General features: G+C 32.1%; 2 protein-coding genes across 3 annotated transcripts in view; one reads left to right on the forward strand and one right to left on the reverse strand.

Annotated features, from left to right (window-relative positions):
- Positions 1-14,906, forward strand: part of GABA-B-R3 (gamma-aminobutyric acid type B receptor subunit 3) — a 46,461-nt gene extending 31,555 nt beyond the window's left edge. Inside the window, exons 5-17 of one of the 2 annotated variants that reach the window (XM_085202989.1) lie at positions 4,028-4,140; positions 4,661-4,823; positions 6,530-6,595; positions 7,256-7,438; positions 7,607-7,846; positions 8,609-8,669; positions 9,279-9,507; positions 9,973-10,108; positions 10,506-10,594; positions 11,082-11,271; positions 11,488-11,806; positions 12,246-12,466; positions 12,806-14,906. In XM_085202989.1, coding sequence (XP_085059115.1) covers positions 4,028-4,140; positions 4,661-4,823; positions 6,530-6,595; positions 7,256-7,438; positions 7,607-7,846; positions 8,609-8,669; positions 9,279-9,507; positions 9,973-10,108; positions 10,506-10,594; positions 11,082-11,271; positions 11,488-11,806; positions 12,246-12,466; positions 12,806-13,654 — 2,859 coding nt within the window. In that variant the 3' untranslated portion in view covers positions 13,655-14,906. The remainder of the gene's footprint in view (positions 1-4,027; positions 4,141-4,660; positions 4,824-6,529; positions 6,596-7,255; positions 7,439-7,606; positions 7,847-8,608; positions 8,670-9,278; positions 9,508-9,972; positions 10,109-10,505; positions 10,595-11,081; positions 11,272-11,487; positions 11,807-12,245; positions 12,467-12,805) is intronic. The other variant, XM_085202990.1, reaches the window with a different exon arrangement.
- A 573-nt stretch (positions 14,907-15,479) lies between these two features.
- Dbp21E2 (putative ATP-dependent RNA helicase Dbp21E2) lies at positions 15,480-19,068 on the reverse strand. Its single transcript, XM_085202991.1, has 5 exons — positions 18,451-19,068; positions 17,787-18,058; positions 17,243-17,415; positions 16,539-16,815; positions 15,480-16,080 (listed from the first exon to the last, which is right to left on the reverse strand). Exons 1-5 carry the CDS (start codon positions 18,959-18,961, stop codon positions 15,829-15,831), a joined length of 1,485 nt encoding a protein of 494 aa, XP_085059117.1. The 5' UTR covers positions 18,962-19,068; the 3' UTR covers positions 15,480-15,828.
- Between the last annotated feature and the right edge of the window lie 6,184 nt (positions 19,069-25,252).

Below are 25,252 nucleotides of genomic sequence, written 5' to 3' on the forward strand. Positions count from 1 at the left end.
TTAAGCTATCTTTAAAATTGTATTTTTAAAACGCATTCAAAGTAGCGGGACAAGAAAAGACACAAAATGGTCACTTTTTCTGATTATGACCCATAAAGTAAATTGATGATTCATTGCACGTAAGAACCTTAATAAATTACAACTTTCAGAAAAGTATTTTTAACATTTTTGAAGTCTTATTCCAAACTAAGAAAAGAAAAATAAAAAAAGGTATTTTTCTTTAAGCATTTTAAAAATATAATTCTGTTTTGTTAAATGATAATAAAATTCTAAGCAATTATCCTTAGGAGATGGATTTTTAAAAATTCTCTTCTAAAAAATTATTTCCGTTTTCTTCTTTTGAGATACAGATTTAAATAAATGCAATAAATTTGTTTTTATTATTATACAATTATCAAAAATACGATGACAATAATAAATATATAATACATCATTCTTTATGTCAATAATCTCATTAAATAACCATGAATTAGTATTAGATCCCCATTAGAAACTTTCTATGAGTATATCTCAGCTAAGAAAACACATTTTTATCAAATGGCTCGTTTTACATATCGCTATAAGAGTTAGAGGTCACTAAAATTTCACGCTATACAAAAGAAAGCCGAGTACCTGCAATCTTAAGCGGTTTCTCATTTAAGCCGCATTTCTAAACACTTCTCTTCTAAGGAACTGACCTGATTATACGCATTTAGAGCTGGAATTAGAAATGGTTTTTGCAAACTACCAACTTAATAATAGTACAGATTTTTAAAACGGGTCATGCTTTTCCCAGCATAACAAGGTAGAAACAGGAAACATAGAACTTAGAATTAGAACACTCCATGCCCGACTTTACTTACCAGAATAGAGAAATAAAAATGCGTAAATCAATCAACATACCTACGATCGATAACCACAGACACTGTGTCTGGAACAAGGCGGTTTTCTTATGTTAACATTTAATTTAATTAAATTTTATATCTCGAAAACTTAATATTTCGAAGTAATATCCCGAAAACTTATGAAAGTCACTTTTTTATTTAAAAATTGGTCCATATATTTGTAGGAGTTAAAATTCTGACTTCAGAAACCGTAAAATAGCAAACATTAAATTTATATATACGGCGGAACTTGACGCTGGTCCTACTTAGGTTCGGTAGGTACAGCGTGGAATTCCGCCACTTAACAGGCAATGTCTTGTATTTTAGCGGAAAGTGGCCAACAGATTCTCTTGACATTAGGTTCTCTCCGTCTACCCGAATACAGTTCGTGGGAAAAACCGTGAAGCTACTAGTCAATAATAAATATCGATGAAAACTATATCAACCACGGCGCTTCAATGACCGCAAAATCAATTAACTTTTAACGTTTATATTATTATATCCATTGAATTCTTATCTTAAAATCTAAGTTAATCTTACTGAAAGGAAAGTTTTGTTGAAAGTTAATTAAGAAACTTATATAACGATGAAATTTACATAGCTTTGAAAATTTATAATGTATTTACAAGCTTAGTATATTATGTATGTTCTAGAACATGCTCATGGGCATGGAGAGTAATAAAATAATTATTTTAAACATTTTTAAAATTTTGCAAAACATACAAACAGTAAAAAACAGTCTTACCGTATTACATCTTTCTTCTTATAAATATGAATTACTGTTTAATATTCAAAATGTAGATTGGAAATAGCTATGTCAAATAGCAAATTATAGGTTTAGGTATAAAGGTTTAGATATATGTACATCGCTTAAGAGACAAAAGGGAATGACTATTTAAATGTACACTACAAACGTAATGGTTCGATGCTTTTTCAGAGGAATGATTATAATCATTGAAGCAAGATTTAGAAAAAATAAGTTTAACTTGATCTCTCAATACATAATGTCTCTACCTTCTCTTGATCTCTCTACGTCCTCTCATACTCTCTGTCCTAGGTTTTCTCTGGCTTTGAGATGAAAGTGTGTTAATTAAACGAACATACAAAACTTTAAATATAAACCAATTGCTAACTTAATACGATAAAAAAAACAAAAACCTTAAAAATTGCTTTCAATTTAATGTGTCTCGTTATAAGAAGAGTTATAATATTTAGGAAAAGGAGAATAAAAAATGTATAAAATTAATAAGCACCAGTAAATCCGTTAAAAAAGCTTGTATTCAATTCAATAGAACCACTTCAGGGGCATGTCTATTAGAATTCTTTTATTTCACTTCAAAGGGAATCTAACATTTCATTCTTTTGTCATAAAAGTTTTTCTTTGGCCTTCGTTAAAAGTTACAGATAGTTACGATGCTTAGTGATTTGAAAGAAATAAAGTTTTATTAATCGCTTCGAAGTATTTACTGTAAGTGGATTGACAAAGTTCTTATTTTGGGTGGGTTATTCTTTTTATCCTGTCCTTATATGAGTAAACAAATGACATGTTTTTAAAGTAATTAGCGAGTAGAATCGTAACAATTTTGACTTCTATCCAAAATCAGAAGTTTATATAAGTAAGAAAGTAAGAAAAGTAAGAAAGTTAAGAATAGTGAAATATCTCAAGATTCACACTCTATATTAGTATTATCTATTGTATTTATTATTCTGAGTGAGATTGTATTTATTACTCCCCACATGGTAAAAATATTCCAAAGTATAAATAACTTGCAAATAACTTTAATGGCGTACGACCAACGCTTGGTCTCCATCGCCGTATAATTTTAGTACAGACACAACCCTTATCAATAGTCAACCATTCATCTGATCTTGTCACCTTATTTACATAAAGAAATACACGATTTCAAAGGCTTACTGTAGCTGTAGAATAAGATGCCCTATTTATCCTCAAATTATTTGTGTATGAGGGCTTTCAAGGGACTCTATTATTAAAGGTCTTAAGTCCAGTTCCTTATGGGTATAAGGAAGACATCGTCTTTAGGCCGGAATGAATAAACGTTTGTAAATCGGGGACAAATTCTATCGTGTTGGAAAATGTGTAAATGGATAAATTTAATTTGGCTCTTGTTGTGTGTATTTATTTTTTTTCTAGTACTGCTAGTTTTGCCTTGGCTGGCGCTATCCCCAAAAATTATTTATTTTATACAGTAATTAGGTATAAGTAACAATAATTTCGCGCCCATTCAGCTAGATAATGAATGGCGCTAAGCACCGCCACTAACGCAGGGTCTAGAATTCAGATGGAAAACACAGAAATTAAACACTAGCTTATCTCCATATACTAGTTTAGTAAGAATCGTATTTTACAAATTTCTCTTTTATCTTTGTTAGAAAACTAGTGTGTCAAGTTAGCTCGTGACGACAGGTGCGATGTGTCGAAGCGTCAAATGCAACAAAAGGTAGAATTTGCGAAAATTCCGTTTATTTTAGTTTCAGTTTACACGTTCTTTATAGTATGTTAAAATAGCTAAAGTTTAAAAGTATAATTCCGCGTAAACGCGACAGGTTATGGGATCGATTCCAACTCAAGGACTCTGATGCCTTCAAAGATTCTGCGGAAAGTGGAGATCGAAGTGTTAATGGGGAAAAGAGTGTCTAAACACTAGGTTCCCGTATGCAGCTTGAAGCTAAAAAAAAATAAGAATATTTTACTTTACTTTTACATTTCTTTCATCTCCAAGATTTTCATTTTAAACACATCACGTACACGGACGGTGATAAAACATCGTAACGAGTAACGAGATACGTCAGACGCACCCGCGCTAATAGTCGCTTACAAAGACGATCTTGAAATTTATTTTTTAATAGCTTTCAAATATATAATATATTACTGAAATAATATATAATAATATATGTACCAGCCCCCAATTTCGTTTTCTGTAAAAAGAAAATCCCATTTTTCCCGAATTTTGTAAAATCTTCTATTAGCGCTCCCAATTATATATTATAACATTTTATTTCATTAAGCTACGCTATCAAATTCGGTTCAGTAATCCCTCCCTATCTATATATTTCTAGAGGGGACATGTACTTACCTAGGTAATTGACAGTTACATATTTTTAGTCTTTAAAGGTTTAATGTTTACAAATTACTTTTTTGCAAGGTGTCCTTTGGATCGACGTCACCGGCACTCAGCGACAGATCAGAATTTCCACTTTTCTGCAGAACAGTTGCTCCTGACTCTTCACATAACCCAGCTCGTATCGCTTTCATCAGGTATTTGAATAACTATAATATTATATTTACTTTAAGATACAAATATATAAGTTTCCGTACCTAGAATGGTTGTAAGTTCGAATCCTGAGTAAGAAGTTGTAACTGAAATATGTAATGTTAAACTTTGTGTTCTTGTTCTCTTAAATTTTGTAAAACTTAGAACATGTACAAAACGATAATGACCTGTAAAACCACCCTAAATTTTTATTATTATATATTATTTAGTATATTTTAGCAACAATAAATAAAAAAAAACAACTAACAATTGTTTGTCTTTAAAAACATTTTCAAAAAATCAGAATATGGTATAAAGAGTGAGCGAGGAGAGTAGAAGAGAGCACTATGAGAGCATCTTCACTCTTATTTCCGCATAACAGGGTCGGCAGAGAAAACCTGAAACCTGAAACTGTAAAAAAGATTTTTTTTCAGATTAAAATAACATATTAATAAAGTCCATGTAAACGATGTTGCAAGTTACAACTCCTATAAGTATTAAAATATAATATATTTTATTTAATAGGCAATTCGGATGGGACACAGTAACAGCGTTTTCTCAAAATGAAGAAGTGTACTCCTTAGCTGTCAACGAATTGGTAACGCAGTTGGAAGGTGCCAACATAACATGTGCGGCTTCCATCACCTTCGCCGAATCAGACTTCAAAGAACAATTGAAACAACTCAAGGTATTAAATTTATTTGTAATTTTTTAACAACTTCACTTCACTTTCCAGCAAAGCAGGATACACAAAGGAAACATAGTGTTAAGACCCTACGTTCCCAACGCGCCACGCCGTGATAGCTTCTTGTAAGATTAACACTAGGTACTAACATTTTTATGTACTAGTGATTTAAAGATTCAAAAGTGCCTGTAACGACCTAAACTAATTGAATAAAGAAAGTTTTATATATGATTTTATATGAGAGTCAAATAAGCAGCCAAAAATAAACAGGTTAAAATAAAAAATCAACAATCCTACATATACCAAGGATTTCCTTTAAAATCTAGACCACTAAAATATTCCTATTACATCAAGTTAAAACAAGTTATGTTAATTGAATTTCCGACCAACCACTTTTAAAGTGATACTTGCAATCGCAAACTACGTTCTTCTATCAATTTATCGCTTGAAATAGATTTATTTATGTGTGATTCCTATTAGAATATTCTATTCGTTCATTTATAAATTGTAAATCTATTTGTGAGATCTGAAACACGAATTGTATAAATTAATTATTTACATAATTATATTAGAGCAATATTTTATTTACTATATATCAGTTAAAGGTTTACGAGTTTTCCCGCATATCAGGGAAGACAAAAGGCACCTAGTGTTAAAACACGCTGTTTCACACTTCCTGCCATTTTTTTGAGACATTATATGAGTGGCAAAAGTCAACGCCAAGCTTCGTCTACCATTGCGACGAAAGACATTTCAAAAATAAATTAAATCTAATCATGCCCCTAAATGGAAAATGGGGAACGATCTGACGTAACATAAGGTTGCGTTTAAAGAAAAGCGAGAATTATACATTCTTTGACGTATTGTGATTATTGTTGTTAGGGGAAATTTTTTGTCCTAAGCTGGTTTATACAACTTGAACCTTTTTTTTCTGACTCTATTATCAAAATCACTTAGACAAACGCAAAGTTCAGCAGAAAAATACGAAGTGAGATCCCAAGATACTCGCTTTTCATTAAAATTATGACTATGCAGCTTCACACCTTTTCCTTCATAGCAGTATAGGTAGAAGAAACCCAATGTTACCCTCTTTCCGCCCAATTTTTTAAACATTGTGTGCATTTTAACATAATCATTCCCTCGGCTGGGGATCGAATCCACAACTATCGCTTACAGTAAGACGCTGTTCCACAAATGTGACACACATAAATAAATAAATCGTGTCAAAATAATTGTCTACCATTTACTAAAAAGTTTCTGGTTTCCGAATGGAATAAATACTGGTCTTTTATCTCAATATTGTAGAGATTAGAGCGTACCTATATGGGAACAGTAGAAATTTCATTTAAAAAAAGCTTTTTTCTGTAGAAGAAATATTTTTCTTGCACGCTTTTTTTATACGACAAAGAAAACTTAGTGAAAATTTACGTTATTTGGTAGAACCCAGTTATTCATATTATTATATAAAAACAAATGAAATTTATGGTAGAGCCGCCGCATGCTTTTAAGTAAATGGAAAATTAGGAACCGGCGCTAAAATAAGACACAAAATGCTTTGAATTTGCTAGGTTTTCTCTGCCTTGTATTATGCTGGAAAAAAATTACCTAGGCAAACACCAAAAATGGCAGGATAATATACGAGACACGAACGTATACCATTAACGCTATGTACTTTATACTATAGTTCTAACACATATATTTTTTTCCAGAAACTGGACACCAGGATCATAATTGGAAGCTTTTCCCAAGAAATGTTACCAAAGATTTTTTGCGAGGTGAGTCTGTTCTCGATACATACACATTAAAGATGGGAAATTGAGAGCTATAAGTTCAGGTTTAATTAAGGGTATTTAAGCAAAATAGCATAACCCAACTTTTGCTTTTATTTAAGATATTTGCTCAACATAGAAAATAAACATAATGTACTTAGATATATTGTATCAGTTTTATACCGTTCAAATTTCCTATGTTTATCAAAAAATATTTTATTAAGTCCCTCCTGGTGAAGTTGTACAGCACCTGGCTGTAGACGCAGCATTGCAAGTTGTGTGTGTGACATGCCACCGCATACTCATACTAAAAGCGTCACTTGTCTTACTGTTGCTTGTTGCGAATGCTTATTTTACTTAAGCTGTTTGCGTCATTGCTTGTGTACGAAATATCTAAAAATCTATATTTTTTTAGCTTCTCGCTGTATCCCGCAAATAGCAGAGTAAGCGGAAGGAACCTAGCGTTAAGACACTACGTTCCCCACTTTCCACCTTATTCTTGAGGCATTGCGTATTAAGTGGTGGAATAAAAAGATTATTAAGAAAATACACCAACTGAATATTTATTTACATGTTTCTTAATATTTTTCTAATGCGAAATATACACATAATATTATGATGAAAAACTAAAAATTATTATTTTATTATTAAATTTCATTTGTCGAGGCACAGGCCTACCGTCTAGGAATGTTTGGAGCAGAATATGCGTGGCTGGTGGCAGGCACTCCGCCCCGAATACGTGGGACCTCCCCCTGCGCAAGATCACATTTGGCCAGGGCCTTGGAAGGCTTAGTGTCTGTTACCGCGCATCGAGGCATTATTGGTGATGTGATCTCTTATTCTGGATTGGTAAGTATTTTTTTAAAGACCGTGTGGGTCGCCGCTGTATTACGAATATCAGGGTAGGCAGAGGGAACTTGGGAATCTAGAAACAAAGATACGGATACCCTCGAAGATATATCAGCTGTCCAAAAATGTCTATTTACAACCAATCTTATATTAAATATATTTCAACAGACAAACGAAATGTTCTACCGGGAGATGCAAGGGGCTGGTGTTCCGCTATCACCGTTCGCCCCTCATACATACGACGCAGTATGGGCAATAGCTCTAGCTTTAAGTAAAGCAGAACAATTGTGGCAGAAGCCAGAAGCGGATTCAAATAAATTTGGATTGGGTCATTTCGACTACAACAGGAAGGACATGGCCGAGGAATTCTTGAGTCAATTGGCAAATTTGAGCTTCCTTGGTGTTTCGGTAGGTTTCATTAAATGTAACTATGCGTGAAATATGTGATGATTAAATAACCATCACTCTCTAGTGATATAGCTCTTATTAAATTAGAATTTAGTTTAATCTTATTAAAAATTAGAATTAAGTGATTTCGAGCTATAATCATAGCGTTAGCTGGCTGTTAGTGTATCGCTGATAGTATATGACGAATATTATAAAGTTACTACTTTAAATAACGTCATTTCGTAAGAGCAACATTTGTTGAGCAAGAAAAGAATCAAAAAATAAACTACAAAAATAAATCTAAAAATTCGCAATAGCGCGTCTGTATCCTAAGTAAAATGTTTCGATATATTTTTTAGCAAAACAGTAAACAAACACGTCCCACGTTGTATGTAGGTCCGAGAATTATTGACACAGTACGTGTTGACAAACGAACGAACGAAAAATATTTTTTATATAAGCTTAGTGGCGCAGTGGCACAACATCTGACTGTAAACATGACGTTTGTGGGTTCGATTCCTACTCGGGGAAATAAAATACTATTTATTACAATGTACGCGAAAATAAATAAATACATTTGTATGCTCTATAGCAATCAAATTTTACCTAACTACCTAACTTCAGCACCAAAATATTCGTCCGTACTTTCTGGGCCTCCTATAAATACGGCTGTCAAATTATTTAGGTATAATAGAGCTTGATACCAAAGAAAAAGGGAAAATTCTCAATTTTGTTGTACTGGAGGATATTAATTCACTCAAACTAATGGCGTATATATTTCAGGGTCCAGTTTCATTTAATGGAGCGGACAGGATAGGCATGTCTGCCTTTTATCAAATACAAGGTACGTTACGGTACGTAAGGTATAATTAATCTATCTCTTCATTGGATTTTTTATTTATGTTCTAACACTGTGTATATCAAAAACACTGTGATCAAATTTCTGCCTATATAGACATTTAAGACAAGGACAAAAAATATTTGCTACATAATTCACGCTGTAAGCTAATTTTAAGCTGGTGTTAAAAATTAATAATTACTATAATACTAAAAGGTCAAGTAGGAGTCCGACACCGACGACGGTTCCCTAGCTATTTCAGACCTAGAATATTCATGTGAACCGAGACAGTATCGAGCACAACATTGAATAAGAAAGAGCTAACCTGGTCAACCCCTACTATAATCTGAAAGAGTTTATTGCAACGCAAACAGCAGTCCTAACCATAAAAGCGGAGTCGGGATACATGTGTTTGGTAATTTCAATATAGATATTTAGATTACCAGAGACACAGAGTGAGAAAGTTACAGAGTTTCTTAATGGAACTACTAACTACTGGAAAGTATTCCACTAAACTCACTACCCACTAAGTCACTTTTTATCTTCATACAAAAGCGAGAAAATGAAAGTAATTAATTCCCTTAGTTTCACTTTTACATCTAAGTATACTTTCAGGAGGCCGCCCAAAAACTGTAGGTCTCTACACTCACGGCAAACAAATGAATTGTCCTGAATGTGCCAAACCTCAATGGGCGGGTGGTATACCAGCGGCGAGGCGAGTGCTAGTACTTCGTGTTGACTCAGTGTGGGCGCCCGCCAGACTAGCTGTGGCTGCACTATCTGGAGCAGGCGTGGCGCTAGCTTTAGCTTTTTTGGCTTTTAATTTGCATTATAGTAAACGGAGGTAAGTTTAGATTTTTTACCAATCCTGATATTATAAAGCAGAAGGTTAGAAATCCCCATTTCTAATTCAAAACCCCTTAAATGTCAAGAGCTGAAGATCTAGTAAATTATAGGTAAATTAAAATTAATGGTTTAAAAGTAGTAAGAGAGACAAGAGGAGTATGGAAGGCAAGAAGCATCGCGGCATAGCATCAAAGATATTGGAGGAAGATCATGTTAAAAGCATGAAGCACCCCGCGGAGGGCATGTCTACAGAAGAAAGAGCTTGATGACAGGGATATTGCGAAAGAGATATGAGTGACTGTAGCATTTAGCACTTCGTAGCTTCGTAGCAGGTAGCTAACTAATAGCTAACCTCATAATCTAAAAAAACTCAACTTATTTTAGCTTATTATGACGGAGAAGAGTGCAAGTCAGAGATATTTTCCATTCTCTCATTTCCACTCAAATTTCTCCACTGTTTCAGATTCATAAAATTGTCCTCACCTCGTCTAAACAACATGACTCTAATCGGTTGTGTGTTGGTGTACACGGCAGTTGCGTTGTTAGGAGTCGACAATGCAGCTCTGCCATCCTATATACCCTTTTCAGCTATGTGCACTGTAAGTATGTAGTAAGTCTATTTTATGAAATTTATAATAATTTTGCTTCTAGGTTTGTTAGAAAAACTGCGGCGTTAAGTTTCGCCGGAGTTAATTATAATTTAATCATAATACTAATACTATATGATAAAATTCATTTTTGTTATATATACTAGTTGTAGCCCGCAATTTCATTTTTTACTTATTTCCCGAGCACGTCCAGTTCTCCTACAGTCCCCAAGGGACGTAAATGTCAAATATTATTTTTCTACTATTCGTAGTTTTCTCTGTGCGTTGTGTATTAGTCAGTCTGTAACGAAAGATCTATATAATCGGAAGACAATATATAAATATAATGTATATATCTATTTCTTACACAAATTTCAAGTCAAAAATAAATTAAATAAATGATTTACAGGGCAGAGTGTACATTCTATCTGCAGGCTTCTCTTTGGCTTTCGGATCGATGTTTGCGAAGACATACAGAGTTCATAGAATATTTATAAGGTGAGTAATCAAGAAATAGACCCAACGTCTAAACTAATATAAGCTGACAAGTTTTGTGTAGCATAAGTTACTTTAATTATGTTATAGTTGATTTTCTTATTATGAAAGTTGTTTAGTAAATAAAAATCTATTCACATTATTTGGATTAACTACAAAAGGCCGTCGTAGCTCAGTGGCCTAGCGTCTGACTGTTGATGCTGGTTGTGAGTTCTCCTCTGCTATTTCCACCACTTGCAATATGTCGAAAAACCGCTTTTTCCGTTCTTTCTGAAAAAAAATACAATCTTAATAAATTATGAAAGAGTGCTCGGATTGCGGATGTCGGTTGTGGATTCATCAATTGGGTTTAAAATTAAATAATAAATTAATTAATTATTTCTTCTAGGAATTCCGTACCATATAATTAATATAAACGAAATATAAACAAATGAACTCATATTCTATGAATTTCAAAGACTCCCAATACAAATTTTTTTTTTTATTTCAGTAATCGTAGCGGTGTGTGCAAAACGAAGCTTCTGCAAGACACGCCTCTCATATCTTTAGTTTGTGCACTTTTGGTCATCGACGGATTGATTGTAACTCTGTGGGCTATACTCGACCCAATGGAGAGACATTTGAAGAACCTGACTGTAGAAATCAGTACTAGTGATAGAAGTATTGTTTATCAGCCTCAGGTTTGTTTAAACTGTTATATGTATATACATACCTACCTAGTACTTTGAAGCTCGATCGATATTTCAATTCAATCAAATCGTCGTCGTTCTAATTTTTTTTATATTTGCAATAAATATACATGTAGTAAATATATTTGATATTAGCGACCCGCTCGCGGCTTCGCCCGCCCACAATTACTTAAAAGACAATATATGGTTATGTGACATCTTTTTCAGATAGAAGTTTGCAAATCCCAAAATACTACAGGCTGGCTTTGCGCACTGTACGTATACAAAGGACTATTACTCATAGTGGGTGTATACATGGCGTGGGAAACACGTAACGTCGAAATATCAGCATTAAACGATTCAAAATACATTGGCATCAGTGTATACTCGGTTGTCATAACCAGCGCCAGTGTGGTTGTCATAGGTACTATAATATCTGAGAGAGCCACTTTAGCGTATATAACTATAACCAGTTTGATCCTTATTGCAACGACTTCGACGCTATGTTTACTGTTCTTGCCCAAAATTATCGCTATCAAACGTAAAGGTATGTATATTTTTTAGCTATTATTATTTGTTTTTTAGAAAAGGTACAAAAAAATTGAACGCAGCGGGATTTGAATAACACTTTAAAAATGTTAAAAATAATGAATATATCTTTTTAGGGTTCCGTACCTAAAAAGGTAATAATGGAACCCTTATAGGATCACTTTGTTGTCCGCCTGTCCGTCTGTCAAGACCTTTTATCTCGAAATCGCGTCAAATATTCAGGTTTGTAGTCCAATGAAGCACAGAAAAAAAGACTCATGCTGAGTTCAAGATAATCTGCTTAGACATAATAAGATATCAAGGTGGACCCTGGCGCCACCCAGTTATTATTATTGCTATATTATCTTAACCCGCCCGAAGAATTCTTATTATTATTCTATAATAGAACCTGTTTCGAGTATATGCCCTTCTATTAATTTGAATTCACAAAATTTTAGCTGAAGATGATCCAGTGATACAAAGTATGGGCTTACGTCTCGAATGTAAAACAAGAAGATTTGTGACGGACGAAACACAAGAACTACATTTTAGAACAGAAATACAGAATAAAGTATATAAGAGAGAAGTAGCTGCCTTAGACCGAGAAATAGGAAGACTGGAGAAACTCTTAGCTGAGTCGGATCAAGGGTCGAATGCATCAGTTGTTTTACATAAACGAGTATGTAATGTTATTATTATTTTTCTTTTTTTAAACAATGATTTTTTTAGTTTTTTTCATAATAGATTTTAATTTAATGCCACCAAAACCACCAACCACCAAAACATAGGCATTTTTACACCTAAAATTCCTCCAAGTTACTAAACTTGAAATATTCATTTGAAACTTAAATATTTACTACCAAATTAATAAATCTAAGATATGATTTGTATGATTCAATCTTAGAAAATATCTTAGATTTATTACAAAATGAATTTATTAAACAATTTATATAGGTATAGGTATAACTTATGTGACGTAAGATGAATAAATATATTTATTATCTTATATAATTTTCAGACGGAACTTAACACAGTAGAAGAAGAATGTCGTCCAGAAACTGACAAACGAACGCCCAGCATCACTGGTGGCTTGCCAATGCTACTCCTATCAGTTTTACCACCAGTTATACCACGAGCTAGCTGGCCTTCAACTGAAGCGTGTAGAAACGCGGTTAACTTTAGCTCTCAACCAAAACTAAATAGAAAATCACAACCTAACATAGACTTATACAATCTGTGCTTAAACAGACGAGATGAAAACCAAGGTTTCTTAAGCAGATTGAGGAGCTTCTTTGGTAGTAGGGCATCAAGTAGAAAAGCCTCAACAATGTCGATAGCCGATCCAACTGGTCAAAGTATAGCGGCAGCTTTAAAAATGCACGTCGGAATGATTGCAGGTCTAGTGCCAGGAAACAGAAAACATTCAATGGTTTTATCCTGCAATACCCTGAATGTTACAGAGATGAAGTTACGAAGGGAATCTTACGCAAAAAGCGGACCGATCATAAGAATAGAAGATGAACCGACTTGTTCTAAGTTCGAGCACAAATATGTGGCGGAACCTGAAACAAAAGTGAACTTCATGTTGCCAAAATCACATAAAACTATGTCACAACAATCATCCTGTGAGAAAATTAAAGGTTCCCCAAGGTTCCCTCATAGGATAGCTCCAACGACTAGCTTAAATGCCTTAAGTAATAGAAAAACAAGTGCTGATAGTGTATTTCATATATCCGACGGCGGTTTCGATGAACATCGAAGATATAGTCATCAAAATGTGAATCAAGATTGTAAAGGAAAAGCGGCCTTAGAAAGTAGGTGGAAATCAACAGAAGACGCCAGACCTGGACCTTCTTCGGGAAATTAAGATACATATTATAAAAACAAATGTATTTATGTGTGAATAAGTATTTCGTTAAAATATTGTGCCAAATAAAAGAATAAGTTCAAAAAGAAATATGTAGGTAAGTCCAAATAATATCAATGTTTAAATTGTAAATGAATTATACCTATTAGTATTTTCTTTCATTTCTAAAATTTCTATTTATTAAATAATATTAACTGTTAACATAAGTAAATTCTACTCTACCTGACTTAAGTTTAAATAAGAGAGATAATACAGAATCCGGCAGAAAGTAGGGAATGGAGTGTCTTAACACTAGGTTCCCTCTGCCTACCCTTGCTGTACGCGGGATACAGCGTAAAGCTGATTTATTACTGTACAATTATTATTGCATTTATTATTGCATATAGAAAAAAAACGTTATACATATTTAATACATTCATGAATTTGAAGAATCCGTGAGAAATAACACCAAAATTGTAGCTGTAACATAAATAGTTTAGTGCATATACAAGTAGGTCATTTATCAAAAAACTAAAGATCTATAAAAAAATGTAAGCAATAAGTAATTATTTAAAATTAAATTAAGTAACCTAGTTATTATAAATTGTATAGGATTTACTGAAATTTAAAAAAATAATATTAAATTTAGCAATTTAAAAAACTTAAAAAACAAATTTTTAACACACATTATTTTTATCTCTTTTTGACAGCTTCAGCTGAGACAATATAATTATGATTACAATGTTCATGTGTGAAAAGCCCTAAAAATAACTAAAGATTTATTTCTTTCCTAAGAATGTAAATAACTCTTTAAAATGTTAAATATAAGGAATTTTTATTTGTAAAATAACGGCTGTATTAGATTTTAAGTTAAGTATTAATTAAGTATTACAAATACATAAGTTTGAAACTTTTTAGACAATGATTTTCCTACGGTTATATTATACTAATATCCATTTACTTTAATACACATACAAATGTACCATATTTGGTAAATATTTTGTAGGTGCCATTCTATTAAACAAAAATAACATGAAACATTCCAAAAAAAAAATTTTACTAGACGTAAAAACTATTTAAAATTGTATTGTAGCTATAAAAACTAAAGCAATATTTATATTTCATGTATTATTTATAGCTGTTAAGAAAGACCTATTTTTCAAAGATACTTTTACTTATAGGCAAGTGTGTTCAAATTTTATAAGAAAATCAAATATATAGAACTAGAATATATAGTCTGTGTGGGAAAAAAATACATTTTTAAATATACACATTTTTTTTATTTATAACACTAATCACCTGTAATAACAGTTACGTAACCGTAATTTTAACTTTCGAACATAATAATTTAATTTTTTAAAATTTTACGATACAAGCAGAAGATCCAAATATATTTTATATATCCGTGACCTAAATCGAAACCCATATAATATTCTTATATCTATGTATATCCGTATCTAGATTCGAAAATTTGTAGTTGATTAATGAGGCCGTCGTGGCGCAGCGGCACAAGGGTGTGACTGTAACGCGACGATTGGGGGTTCGATTCCCACTCGAGGAAGTGAAATATTTATTTACGTTTATTATTCCATTTCTTCGCTTTAGTGTAGAGACAAAGCGCGGCGTTGAGTTTTGCCACTCAACATGTAATGCCTCCAGGATTCGGCAGAAAGTAAGGAACGGAGTGTCTTAACACTAGGTTCTCTCTGCCTACCCTGCTGTACAGGATACGTATGTATGTGTAAATTATGAATCCGAAGTTAAAGAATTTTTTTACTAATTTTCTAAAATAAGATAGGGGTAACTCAGCACTAAATTGTTTATTGTAATAGATTAAAAAATAATACATAATATACTATCTTTATTTGGCAAAAATATTTACAATATATAAATTTTTATGGTACAATTATAATGTGCCAGTTAGTTCAGAATAAAGTTCAAAACCAGACAAAAATATATCTTTTGTGGGTTCGGTTCTTATTGTCAGAAATGATTATTTTAATTTTCTTGCCCTGGTGAAAGGACAAACCGCGGCGTTGAGTTCCACACCATCTCAATAATTGGACGATGCGTGGAGAACGGAGTGTCTTAACACTAGGTTCCCTCTGCCTAACCTTCTATATGCGAAATAACGAAACTGCAGCTATTATTAAAATTATTGATTCTATTAACTAAAAAAATACCTCTATTAAATTTTACATGACTGCTTCTGACATTTTAGCTATTCTATGTTCAATTTGCCGTTTTATATTCGCATTAACATTCGGCAATTCCTCATGAAGTCTTATCGAATTCTCTATTTTTTGCACGAGTTTTATCTCTCTCGGCCAAGCCACAAAGTTAGTGACTGTGCAGTCGGTGTTAGATCCCAGTCTCCCGGTTCTACCACAACGGTGTATGTAATCCGATGTGTAGAGTGGGAAATCGTAATTTATTATGTGTTGCGTCTGAAATAATTATAGTCATTTAATATTATTAATAGTATATTTTTAATTTAATTATATTCTATAGTCATTATTATTAATTGAGGCCAGTCATGGCGCAGGGACACAAAAGTGCGACTGTAACGTGGAAGGTTGTAGGTTCTATATTTACTTGAGGAAATGAAATATGTATTGTTTTAATTACCTCGCTTTGGGAACGATGCAAAAGGCAGCGTTGAGTTCCGCCACTTAGCAATGCCCCCAGAATTAAGCGGATAGTGTGTAACGGAAATATCTTAGATTAAATAAACAATGAAGACGTATTATTTTAAATTAGAATGTTTTTTTTAATACTAGAAGTACTCAAGAAAGCTATACATTTTTGGTTATAAAAAATGGTAACAAACAAATATTTACTTCATCTTAATTTAGTCACGTTTATTACAGTATGTTATTTTAATTATATTTAGATAAGTACTTACTCTCAAAGTATCAAGACCACGCGACGCAATATCAGTACACGACAATACATTTATTTGTCCATTTTTGAACATTTCAAATTTGCCCATTTTCAAAGGCACCGCCATTTGTCCATTTATATTGATACATTCAATATTATTCTCATTGAGGAACATTGAAACAAAATCACATGTTGCTGTTTTATTTGAAAATATCATGACAGGCCTCTTTCTGTTGACATCGGCTTGTACTAATTTAAGTAATTCTAAAGGTTTTTGAGCTTTGCCAAGGCGGAGGAATCTGAAATAAAATGTTTAATTTTAAAAATTATTTTAAATTATGAATAATTTATTTATTTATAACATTTAGCAGAATATACAAAATCAATTTGATACGATGTGACGCGCTCAACCTTGCCGCAGTGAAACTGAAATAATGTATTGTTATATAAAAATATCATCGTGGCGCAATAGAAGTGTCTAATTATAGAAGACGCAATTATATCACCAAGAAAAGAACGTTTTTTTTCTGCTTTTACTGCTTCACAGGTCACATACATTTTTCCATTCTTGTATATTGATTGTGCTAACTTTCACATTAATAAATGAAACAAAAAATAAAACAAGATTTAACCATGGGACATTGCTTGCACGCTTTTAGACAAAAAGCAATATTAAACAGTTTAAAGTAACCATAAGTAATAAATAAAAAATAATAAAAAACTCACTTATGTGGTATGTGAGGTAATATCCTATGGATTTTATTAGTACTAATTGTTCTCAGCGACTGTGGGTCCATAAACAAATTGACTGACTCCGGCAACTCGTGGGGTAAGGTTGCACTTACTAAAGTCACTTGACATCCTTTAGGAGGTATTTGTATATCAACTTTATGATGTATCTGTGAGATTATGAAAATAATTTATTGAAATTTATCTATCTGTACTTTTTTTGTGTTGTATCTGTACTTTTTTTTTATTAATTTAAAAATATTACTTAGAACCAATTTCTAGGCGATAATATTAAATATTCAACAATGATAAAAACAAAGCTATTATGCCAGTGTCTGATAGTTAACAAAACAGTTTTGAGTTTAATCTTCACTTAAGGAATTAATAATTTTAATTCCCCACTCAGTTTGACACACAATATCTCAAATTGCCTTAACACAAGGTTCACTCTGCCTACCTAGCTTTGTACAGGATACAGAGTGAATTAAAAAAAAACAAATAACTATATACAATATACATATGCACTGAAATATCTACTTACAGAAAATTTCTTTAACAAATTAGACAATTTATCAACAAAGCTGTCGTCTAACAGTGTATCAGCTTCATCCAACACAATGTGATGGAGATTATGAATTTTATAAATCCCAGTTGTAACTAATTTACTGTACGCACCAAGGGTTGTTATTAGTAAATCAGAATACTCTATGGGTGGATTGATCATTTTCTGTTTTGTTTTACCGCCTATTAATGTAGAAACATTTATATTTAAATTTTCTGTGAGACTTTGTGCCACTTCACCTATTTGGGTTGCTGAAATAGAAAGAAATTTATAATTTAAGATTTTTTTTGTGCAAGAATAAAATGTTTTCTGTCTAATCTGCCTGATTGTAAGCACAGGAGCTGTGGGTTCAATTCCCACTCAGAGTCACTCTAGAAATGTGACAAAGTGCAGCATTAAGTTCTTCTACTACACTTCTACTCTTAACACATAATAACTAGAATATTAATTGGTACAAGGGGAATAGATATTCCATATCCTATGCCAGCATAGCTGCATGTTTGGCTTTACATGGTGCAATACTGATTGGTACCTACAGTACTATAAAGCAGAAGCGGAGTAGGTTTGAGAGATATGTAGGGACCATAGGTCTTAGTGCTTCATTCTCTCACCAGAGTAAAGCGTGAAACTCAAAATATATTACCTAATTCTCTACTTGGAGTTATAACTACTGCCAAAGGACTATTAAAATCCTCAGCAACATGAGGCTTCCATTCTAAAATGTGTTGTATAATGGGTAACAGGTATGCCAAAGTCTTTCCACAACCTGTTTCTGCTGTCATGGAAGTGTTATAACCCTCTATAATAGGTGAAAAAGATTTTGCTTGAATCGCCGTAGGTAGGGAATAACCCAATTGGGACATAACCTCTCTCAATTGTGAACATAGCCCTATTTCTTCAAATGTTTTTCGATAAACTTTTGTTTCTTCCTTTTTATTTGCATTTCCATGGATTATGAAATAATCGTTTTTTGATTTCGCATGTAGCCATCCCTGAGACGCGAGTTTTACACCTTCAAATTTACTATAAGATTGGCCCTCATAGTGATTGAATTCTGGACGTTTACATGATATGATAGGTAGTTTCTTCTTCGCTTGCTGAATACTATAATATCTACAACATGAATAATTTATGGCTTGTCTTAATTTAGACATATTTCTTGTTTTTACTTTCCTTAAAATTTTACGTTTAGTTCGGTTCAGTTCTTTAATTATTTAGTAATACTTCATACATCAAAACCAACATTGAAGTGACATCTATCAAAAATTATTTGACATATTAAGAACGTCCATAAATCAATATTTAAAATCAATCAATTATTAAAATGTTTTAGACGTAGAGTACTATTAATCAATTTCAATCAATTGTGTGTACACGAAAATTAATTTCAAAAATTATCATATACAAATACGATGTAACAGGATGAAAAGACACAAAACCAAAAATGTGAATGGATTTTCTAAGAACGAAATTAATATTTCAAGTTTATATCTATTATAAATAATCAAACTTCAAATAAACATAAAATTTATGCCTTTATATATAATATAATTTAGACCTTTTTCCTACTAAACATTATATTTTTCAAATATTTGTTACTTATTATAGACTAGGTGGTTCCTAGTAACATATTTTTGGCCTTTAATTTGTTTCTCCGTTTATGAATACAAAAATGATTTCTTAGAAAATTATGGATGGCGTTTCCTTTTATTGATAATAGATAATCATTTTCCAATTCTGCCAGCACACTATAGGTGGTACCTACTGCAGGACTTACCGGTTAAGTAAGTCCAGAGCCGTAGCCGTAGGAGGTGTACCCATTACAACCCTCTTTAACTAACAAAAAAGGATAACAGATCAGATTGCATTTTCCCTACTGATACTTTTCTGTAAACGCAGCGGCTGTGGGTTCGTTTCCCAGTTAGGGGAATTATGACCATTTCCTCGCTCTAGTAAGAAGTCGAAGCGCGACGTTCAGTTCCGCCAGACGTATCAACACACAATCTCCATATAAGTGGTTAGTATGTGGGGAACGGAGTGACTTAGCAACTTCTGCCAATCCTGCTGTCTTAGCGTGAAGTTAGGTGCAATATGAGGACATTAGATTTAAATTTTATATATAAGATTAAAATACCGGTGTAGCGGAGTTCCTACTCCTCTGACGATAATCGTGACGCTTGTTGGTTCAATTCCTACTCAGGAGACTGATTATATTGCAATGATTTACTGTTTCCCGCACTGCTGCATCCTCGAGCGGAGTACCGCTATATGCGAAAAAAGCGTGCAGTCGCCTGCAATGCCTTAATTAGGTATTTAAAAACCGGTTCACTCTTGAACATTTACAAAATATCTAGTTGCCAAGGTCATTGGATCATTAATTCATTATTTATTAATTGTCTAACATAACTTTTTATTACATACAAAAAAGGCGCAACTTATGTTATTGTTAGCATTATGTCGAAAAATAAAATAATTAAAGTTAGATTACAACAATATATTTAATTATATTTAATTACATAGTAAGGTGTTGGAGATGCGTCTTTATTCCAAGAGAGAAGAAACAGATTAAAAATAAGAAAAATAATAATATATTTAGCCGAAAAACATAATATTTACTCAACTATTTTATAATATCACAAGGAAGATATCGCAACTTTTTTCGTATGTTCCTACTACCTTTCCTTGCCACTTACCACGCCGGAACTTACTTATTCTCTTTTCTCTTCTTATTTTCCTTCTTCTTTTTCTTATACTGTAAAGTAACTCGCCTCTTAGAGTTTCAAATATTCCTGATCCTTTAATTTCATGCACGAATTTAGCATGCATACTAAGGTGCAATTTATATAGGTAAGTTTTAAGTTAAATTTAGAAAATAAAAAAGTAAAAACTTGAAGTATAATAAATAAAGCCTTTAAAACGGTCAAAAGCGAGTCGAACTTGCATACTGAGGGCTCCGTATCATTTTCTGGATCGTATGTCAACGAGAAGCACAATTTGAAGTTGGCAAACTTAAGTTTGGGTTCTATGAAATATCTATAAATCCACTTTTTGAATTTATTCCTTTATTTGCAGTGCAAATTTTCATTTCTAGACAAACTTTGTAATTTTGGGTCCACAGGAAAGTATATGGTTTTTGATTACGCGGCGAATTTCATACAAAATGCAGCCAAAACGATACATAGACTCTCGCATCTTTTAATTACTTTGACTTTAGAAGATCGTTTTTTTTTGTGCTCCAAGGAACCGTCGACGTAAATATTTGATAATCATTTCAGTTCGATGCACCCACGCAGTCTCGAGATAAATGCTCTTGACAGAAGGACAGACGGACAACAAAGTGCTTAAATAGGATCACTTTGTTGTCCGAGTTCTTTAACTTTAAGGTTACGGAACCCTAAAAATGTACAAACTAAGGAAAAAATAAGTATAAATATGATATAAATAATATACTTAATTAATAAATCAATGTAAAAATAAAACAAGTAAACAAAATTAAACACCAAAATTTTATATTTATATAATTTATTTAATATTTTTATATCAAAAATATTAGAGGTAATAAAAATAATGATGAAAACCTACTTCAATGATAATTACACGAATCAAGCGATAAATGCTTTGCCGAAATAAATACTTAGAATTTGAAATTGATAAAATAAAAATGTATAAAATGTTAATGAAGGAATTTAAAAAATAAGATGCAATGCAAAAAACTCATAATAGAAACAGTAAAAATTTTAAATGTTATAGTAATTAAAGAATATTATCCTGTAGAAGATCTTTGAAGTTCATATTTCGAGTTTGTACATTCAATTCTTATGCGAGGGAATATAGATATAAAATAAATTCTAATTCAAATTCAAAATATGTATTCTTTATTCAAATAGACTATTATTATACCTAAGCACTTTTGAAACGTCGAATGAACATATGAACAAAAAGCTACCACCGGTTCGGAAGGCAGTTCTGCTGAGAAGAGCCGGCAAGAAACTCAACAGTTGCTCTTTTCAAAGTCAATGGTACAATTTATTACATTAGCTGGCAGCTATCTTGCATTACATTAAATAGACATTAATTCCATACATGTTTATCCTCTAAATATTCTTGAACAGTGTAATAAGCTTTACTTGTTAGAATTTTTTTTACAGATATTTTAAATTTTGGTAGTGGCAAACTAAGAATACACTGCGGAATTTTATTATATACACGTATACTCAGACCCATAAAAGATTTATTAACTTTTTGGAAGCGAAAACTTGGCGTGACAATCTTATCTTTATCTCTCGTTCCTATCGTATAAAATATTAATCTATATATATAAAATCGAAAGGTCACTCACTCATCACGAAATCTCAGAAACTACGTGTGCTAGGAATCTCAAATTTTGCATTGGAGTTACTTATAGGACGTAGGTGCTCGCTAAGACGAGAATTTGCAATATTCGACTTCTAAGGGGTTGTTTTTGGGGTTGAAAGTTTGTATGAAACTTCGTTACTACAAATTCTAGGAGTAACAAATTTTGCATAGACGTCACTAGGACGTAGCCATGGAGACAGAAATTAATAATAACATAGTTCACGCGGGTGTAACCGCGAGCGGGCCGCTAGTAATCTCTATATATAAAATCGAAAGGTCACTCACTCATCACCAAATCTCAGAAACTACATGTGCTAGGAATCTGAAATTTTGCTTAGGAGTTATTTATAGGACGAAGGTGCTCACTAAGACGGGAATTTGCAATATTCGGCTCCTAAGGGGTTGTTTTTGGGGTTGAATGCTTGTATGAAACTTCGTTACTACAAATGCTAGGAGTCTTAAATTTTGCATGGACGTCACTCATAGAACGTAGGTACTTATGGAGACAGAAATTAATAATAACGTAGTTCACGCAGGCGAAGCCGCGGGCGGGCCGCTAGTATATTATATATATAATATTAATTTATTTAAATAAATAAATATAAATTATAAAAGAAAGCTATCTTATTTAAATTAAATAGACGAAGTATTAGGCTATAGGTACATACATATTGAAGCACATTACCCTATTAAAGTACCTATACCCTGGGATCCGGCCGTTGAATCCTGCATAAACGAGTTTTCTTAATTAAACCTATATTAATGAATAATACATGATTAGTAGAACAGATTACACCTGGGTTGCCTGGAAGAATCCTGCCGCAATCACCTTTAATTTCATTTTTTCGTAACTCGTTTTTGGAGATAATTGCACCAATACGTTTTTTATATGAATCGCACATCATTTGAAAGATAATCGCATAAGGAATTGGAAAATTAAGGGTTGCCAGCTCTCAGTCTGCCGCAAGTCTAGGGTTGCCTGGTTTAAAGATGTCACTAAATGTTAATAATTTGCACTCATGTGTTTTTTTAATGAATTATATATCAAATTAAAGCTTATTTTTTTCTGAACACTATAAAACAGGGTTGCCTGGAAAATTCCTGCCGCAAACTGGGGTTGCCAGCGTTTGAAATATTTTATTCCGGTTCCGTTTGACTATGAGAATAGACGATGAAATGCGCGGTCTGCCCCATGTTTTAGAGTAAAATATTATATAATAGAAGGTCAATCTTAAAATCAATGTTTATTCTAATTGTTCACCTGTTAAATGATGATTTTAATCATATTAAGTACACGTAGAAAACTATTTAAAGATGAAATCATCCTTATTTTTCAAGTAAAATAATGAATGTATAATATTGAGTCTTTGCAAAATCTATTTTCTAAATACTAATATTTATTTAAATTACCATTTTGAAACAACTAAAATATTTTATTAAATAAATGTTTACAAATATCGATCTACTATAAGCTATTAATATACATACATATACATCATGTTTCCTTAATATAATGAAGGGTGACCATTATTGCGGATATTTTTTAAATTAATTATATTGAAAAATATATTTCAATGAACTCTCTGTCTCTCTCTCTCTCTCTCTCTTCATCCTCGACTTGTTTGATTTGACAACGCTTGCCGCAACTTTTTTTTTCTCACGCAACTTTTAATAATTTGCATAGGAAAAAAAAATATATATATAATAGAATTATAATAAACAAAACTAAGTTAGCAAAGATTAATTCCAAGAAAAACTATTCAACTAATAATAACTATTAAAAAATTATAAATAAAAAATTTCACTAGCAAGAACTTGTCCGTTTATGCTGATAGTTTTTAAGGCATTTAGGTCTGAAAGAATTGTTCTTATAATTATAATAAAGCACAATCACTCCTAACGTCCCTAACTTAGTGTAATCAAAACTGAGGCAACTATCCCACTGCCACAATTGTCTAGATTTTATTCTGTATTAGAAGTTATTTACATAGATAAAAATATATAATATTAAACATTAAAGTATACTTACGTTTTGCATTAGAAAATAATTAAAAAATACTTCTTTATATTTTTGTTTTAAAACAATGAACTTTTTGTAACACTGTAAATGATAACCGTGCATTGTGTCACTATTAAAAAAAATGTCACTGTATTTAAAATTCATTTTTTGGCGAAACAATAGCATAATTTTACACTTTTGGAGAGATTCCTCGTTAAATTCTATCACATTTTCACTCCGGCCGCACAAAAAACACATCTTCATTTTTGTCAAGTAAAAACGTCTTTACTCTAAAACGAAAGGTAAGTAACTAAGTAATATGCTCAAAAACAACTCATTTGGCCATCTGCCCTTTTATTGCATTTAGAAACAATACATCTTCGAAAATAATTTTATTGCATGTGGTTTGCTTTGTTTCGCGCTGCAAAATGTTTATCTATAGTAAAAAATAGCGAACTAACTAATTGATATTTGCCGACTCCTGGTCATAAATCGTAAATAGCGTTTATTAGTCGGCATTACTGCCGAATTTTCTTGGAATTAATCTTTGCTAACTTAGTTTTGTTTATTATAATTCTATTATATATATATTTTTTTTTCCTATGCAAATTATTAAAAGTTGCGTGAGAAAAAAAAAGTTGCGGCAAGCGTTGTCAAATCAAACAAGTAGAGGATGAAGAGAGAGAGAGAGAGAGAGACAGAGAGTTCATTGAAATATATTTTTCAATATAATTAATTTAAAAAATATCCGCAATAATGGTCACCCTTCATTATATTAAGGAAACATGATGTATATGTATGTATATTAATAGCTTATAGTAGATCGATATTTGTAAACATTTATTTAATAAAATATTTTAGTTGTTTCAAAATGGTAATTTAAATAAATATTAGTATTTAGAAAATAGATTTTGCAAAGACTCAATATTATACATTCATTATTTTACTTGAAAAATAAGGATGATTTCATCTTTAAATAGTTTTCTACGTGTACTTAATATGATTAAAATCATCATTTAACAGGTGAACAATTAGAATAAACATTGATTTTAAGATTGACCTTCTATTATATAATATTTTACTTTAAAAC

The sequence above is a fragment of the Heliconius melpomene genome, chromosome 19 (genome assembly GCF_056956725.1).
Source record: "Heliconius melpomene rosina isolate 202511_hmr_F chromosome 19, ASM5695672v1, whole genome shotgun sequence".
Classification (NCBI taxonomy): Eukaryota; Metazoa; Arthropoda; class Insecta; order Lepidoptera; family Nymphalidae; genus Heliconius; species Heliconius melpomene.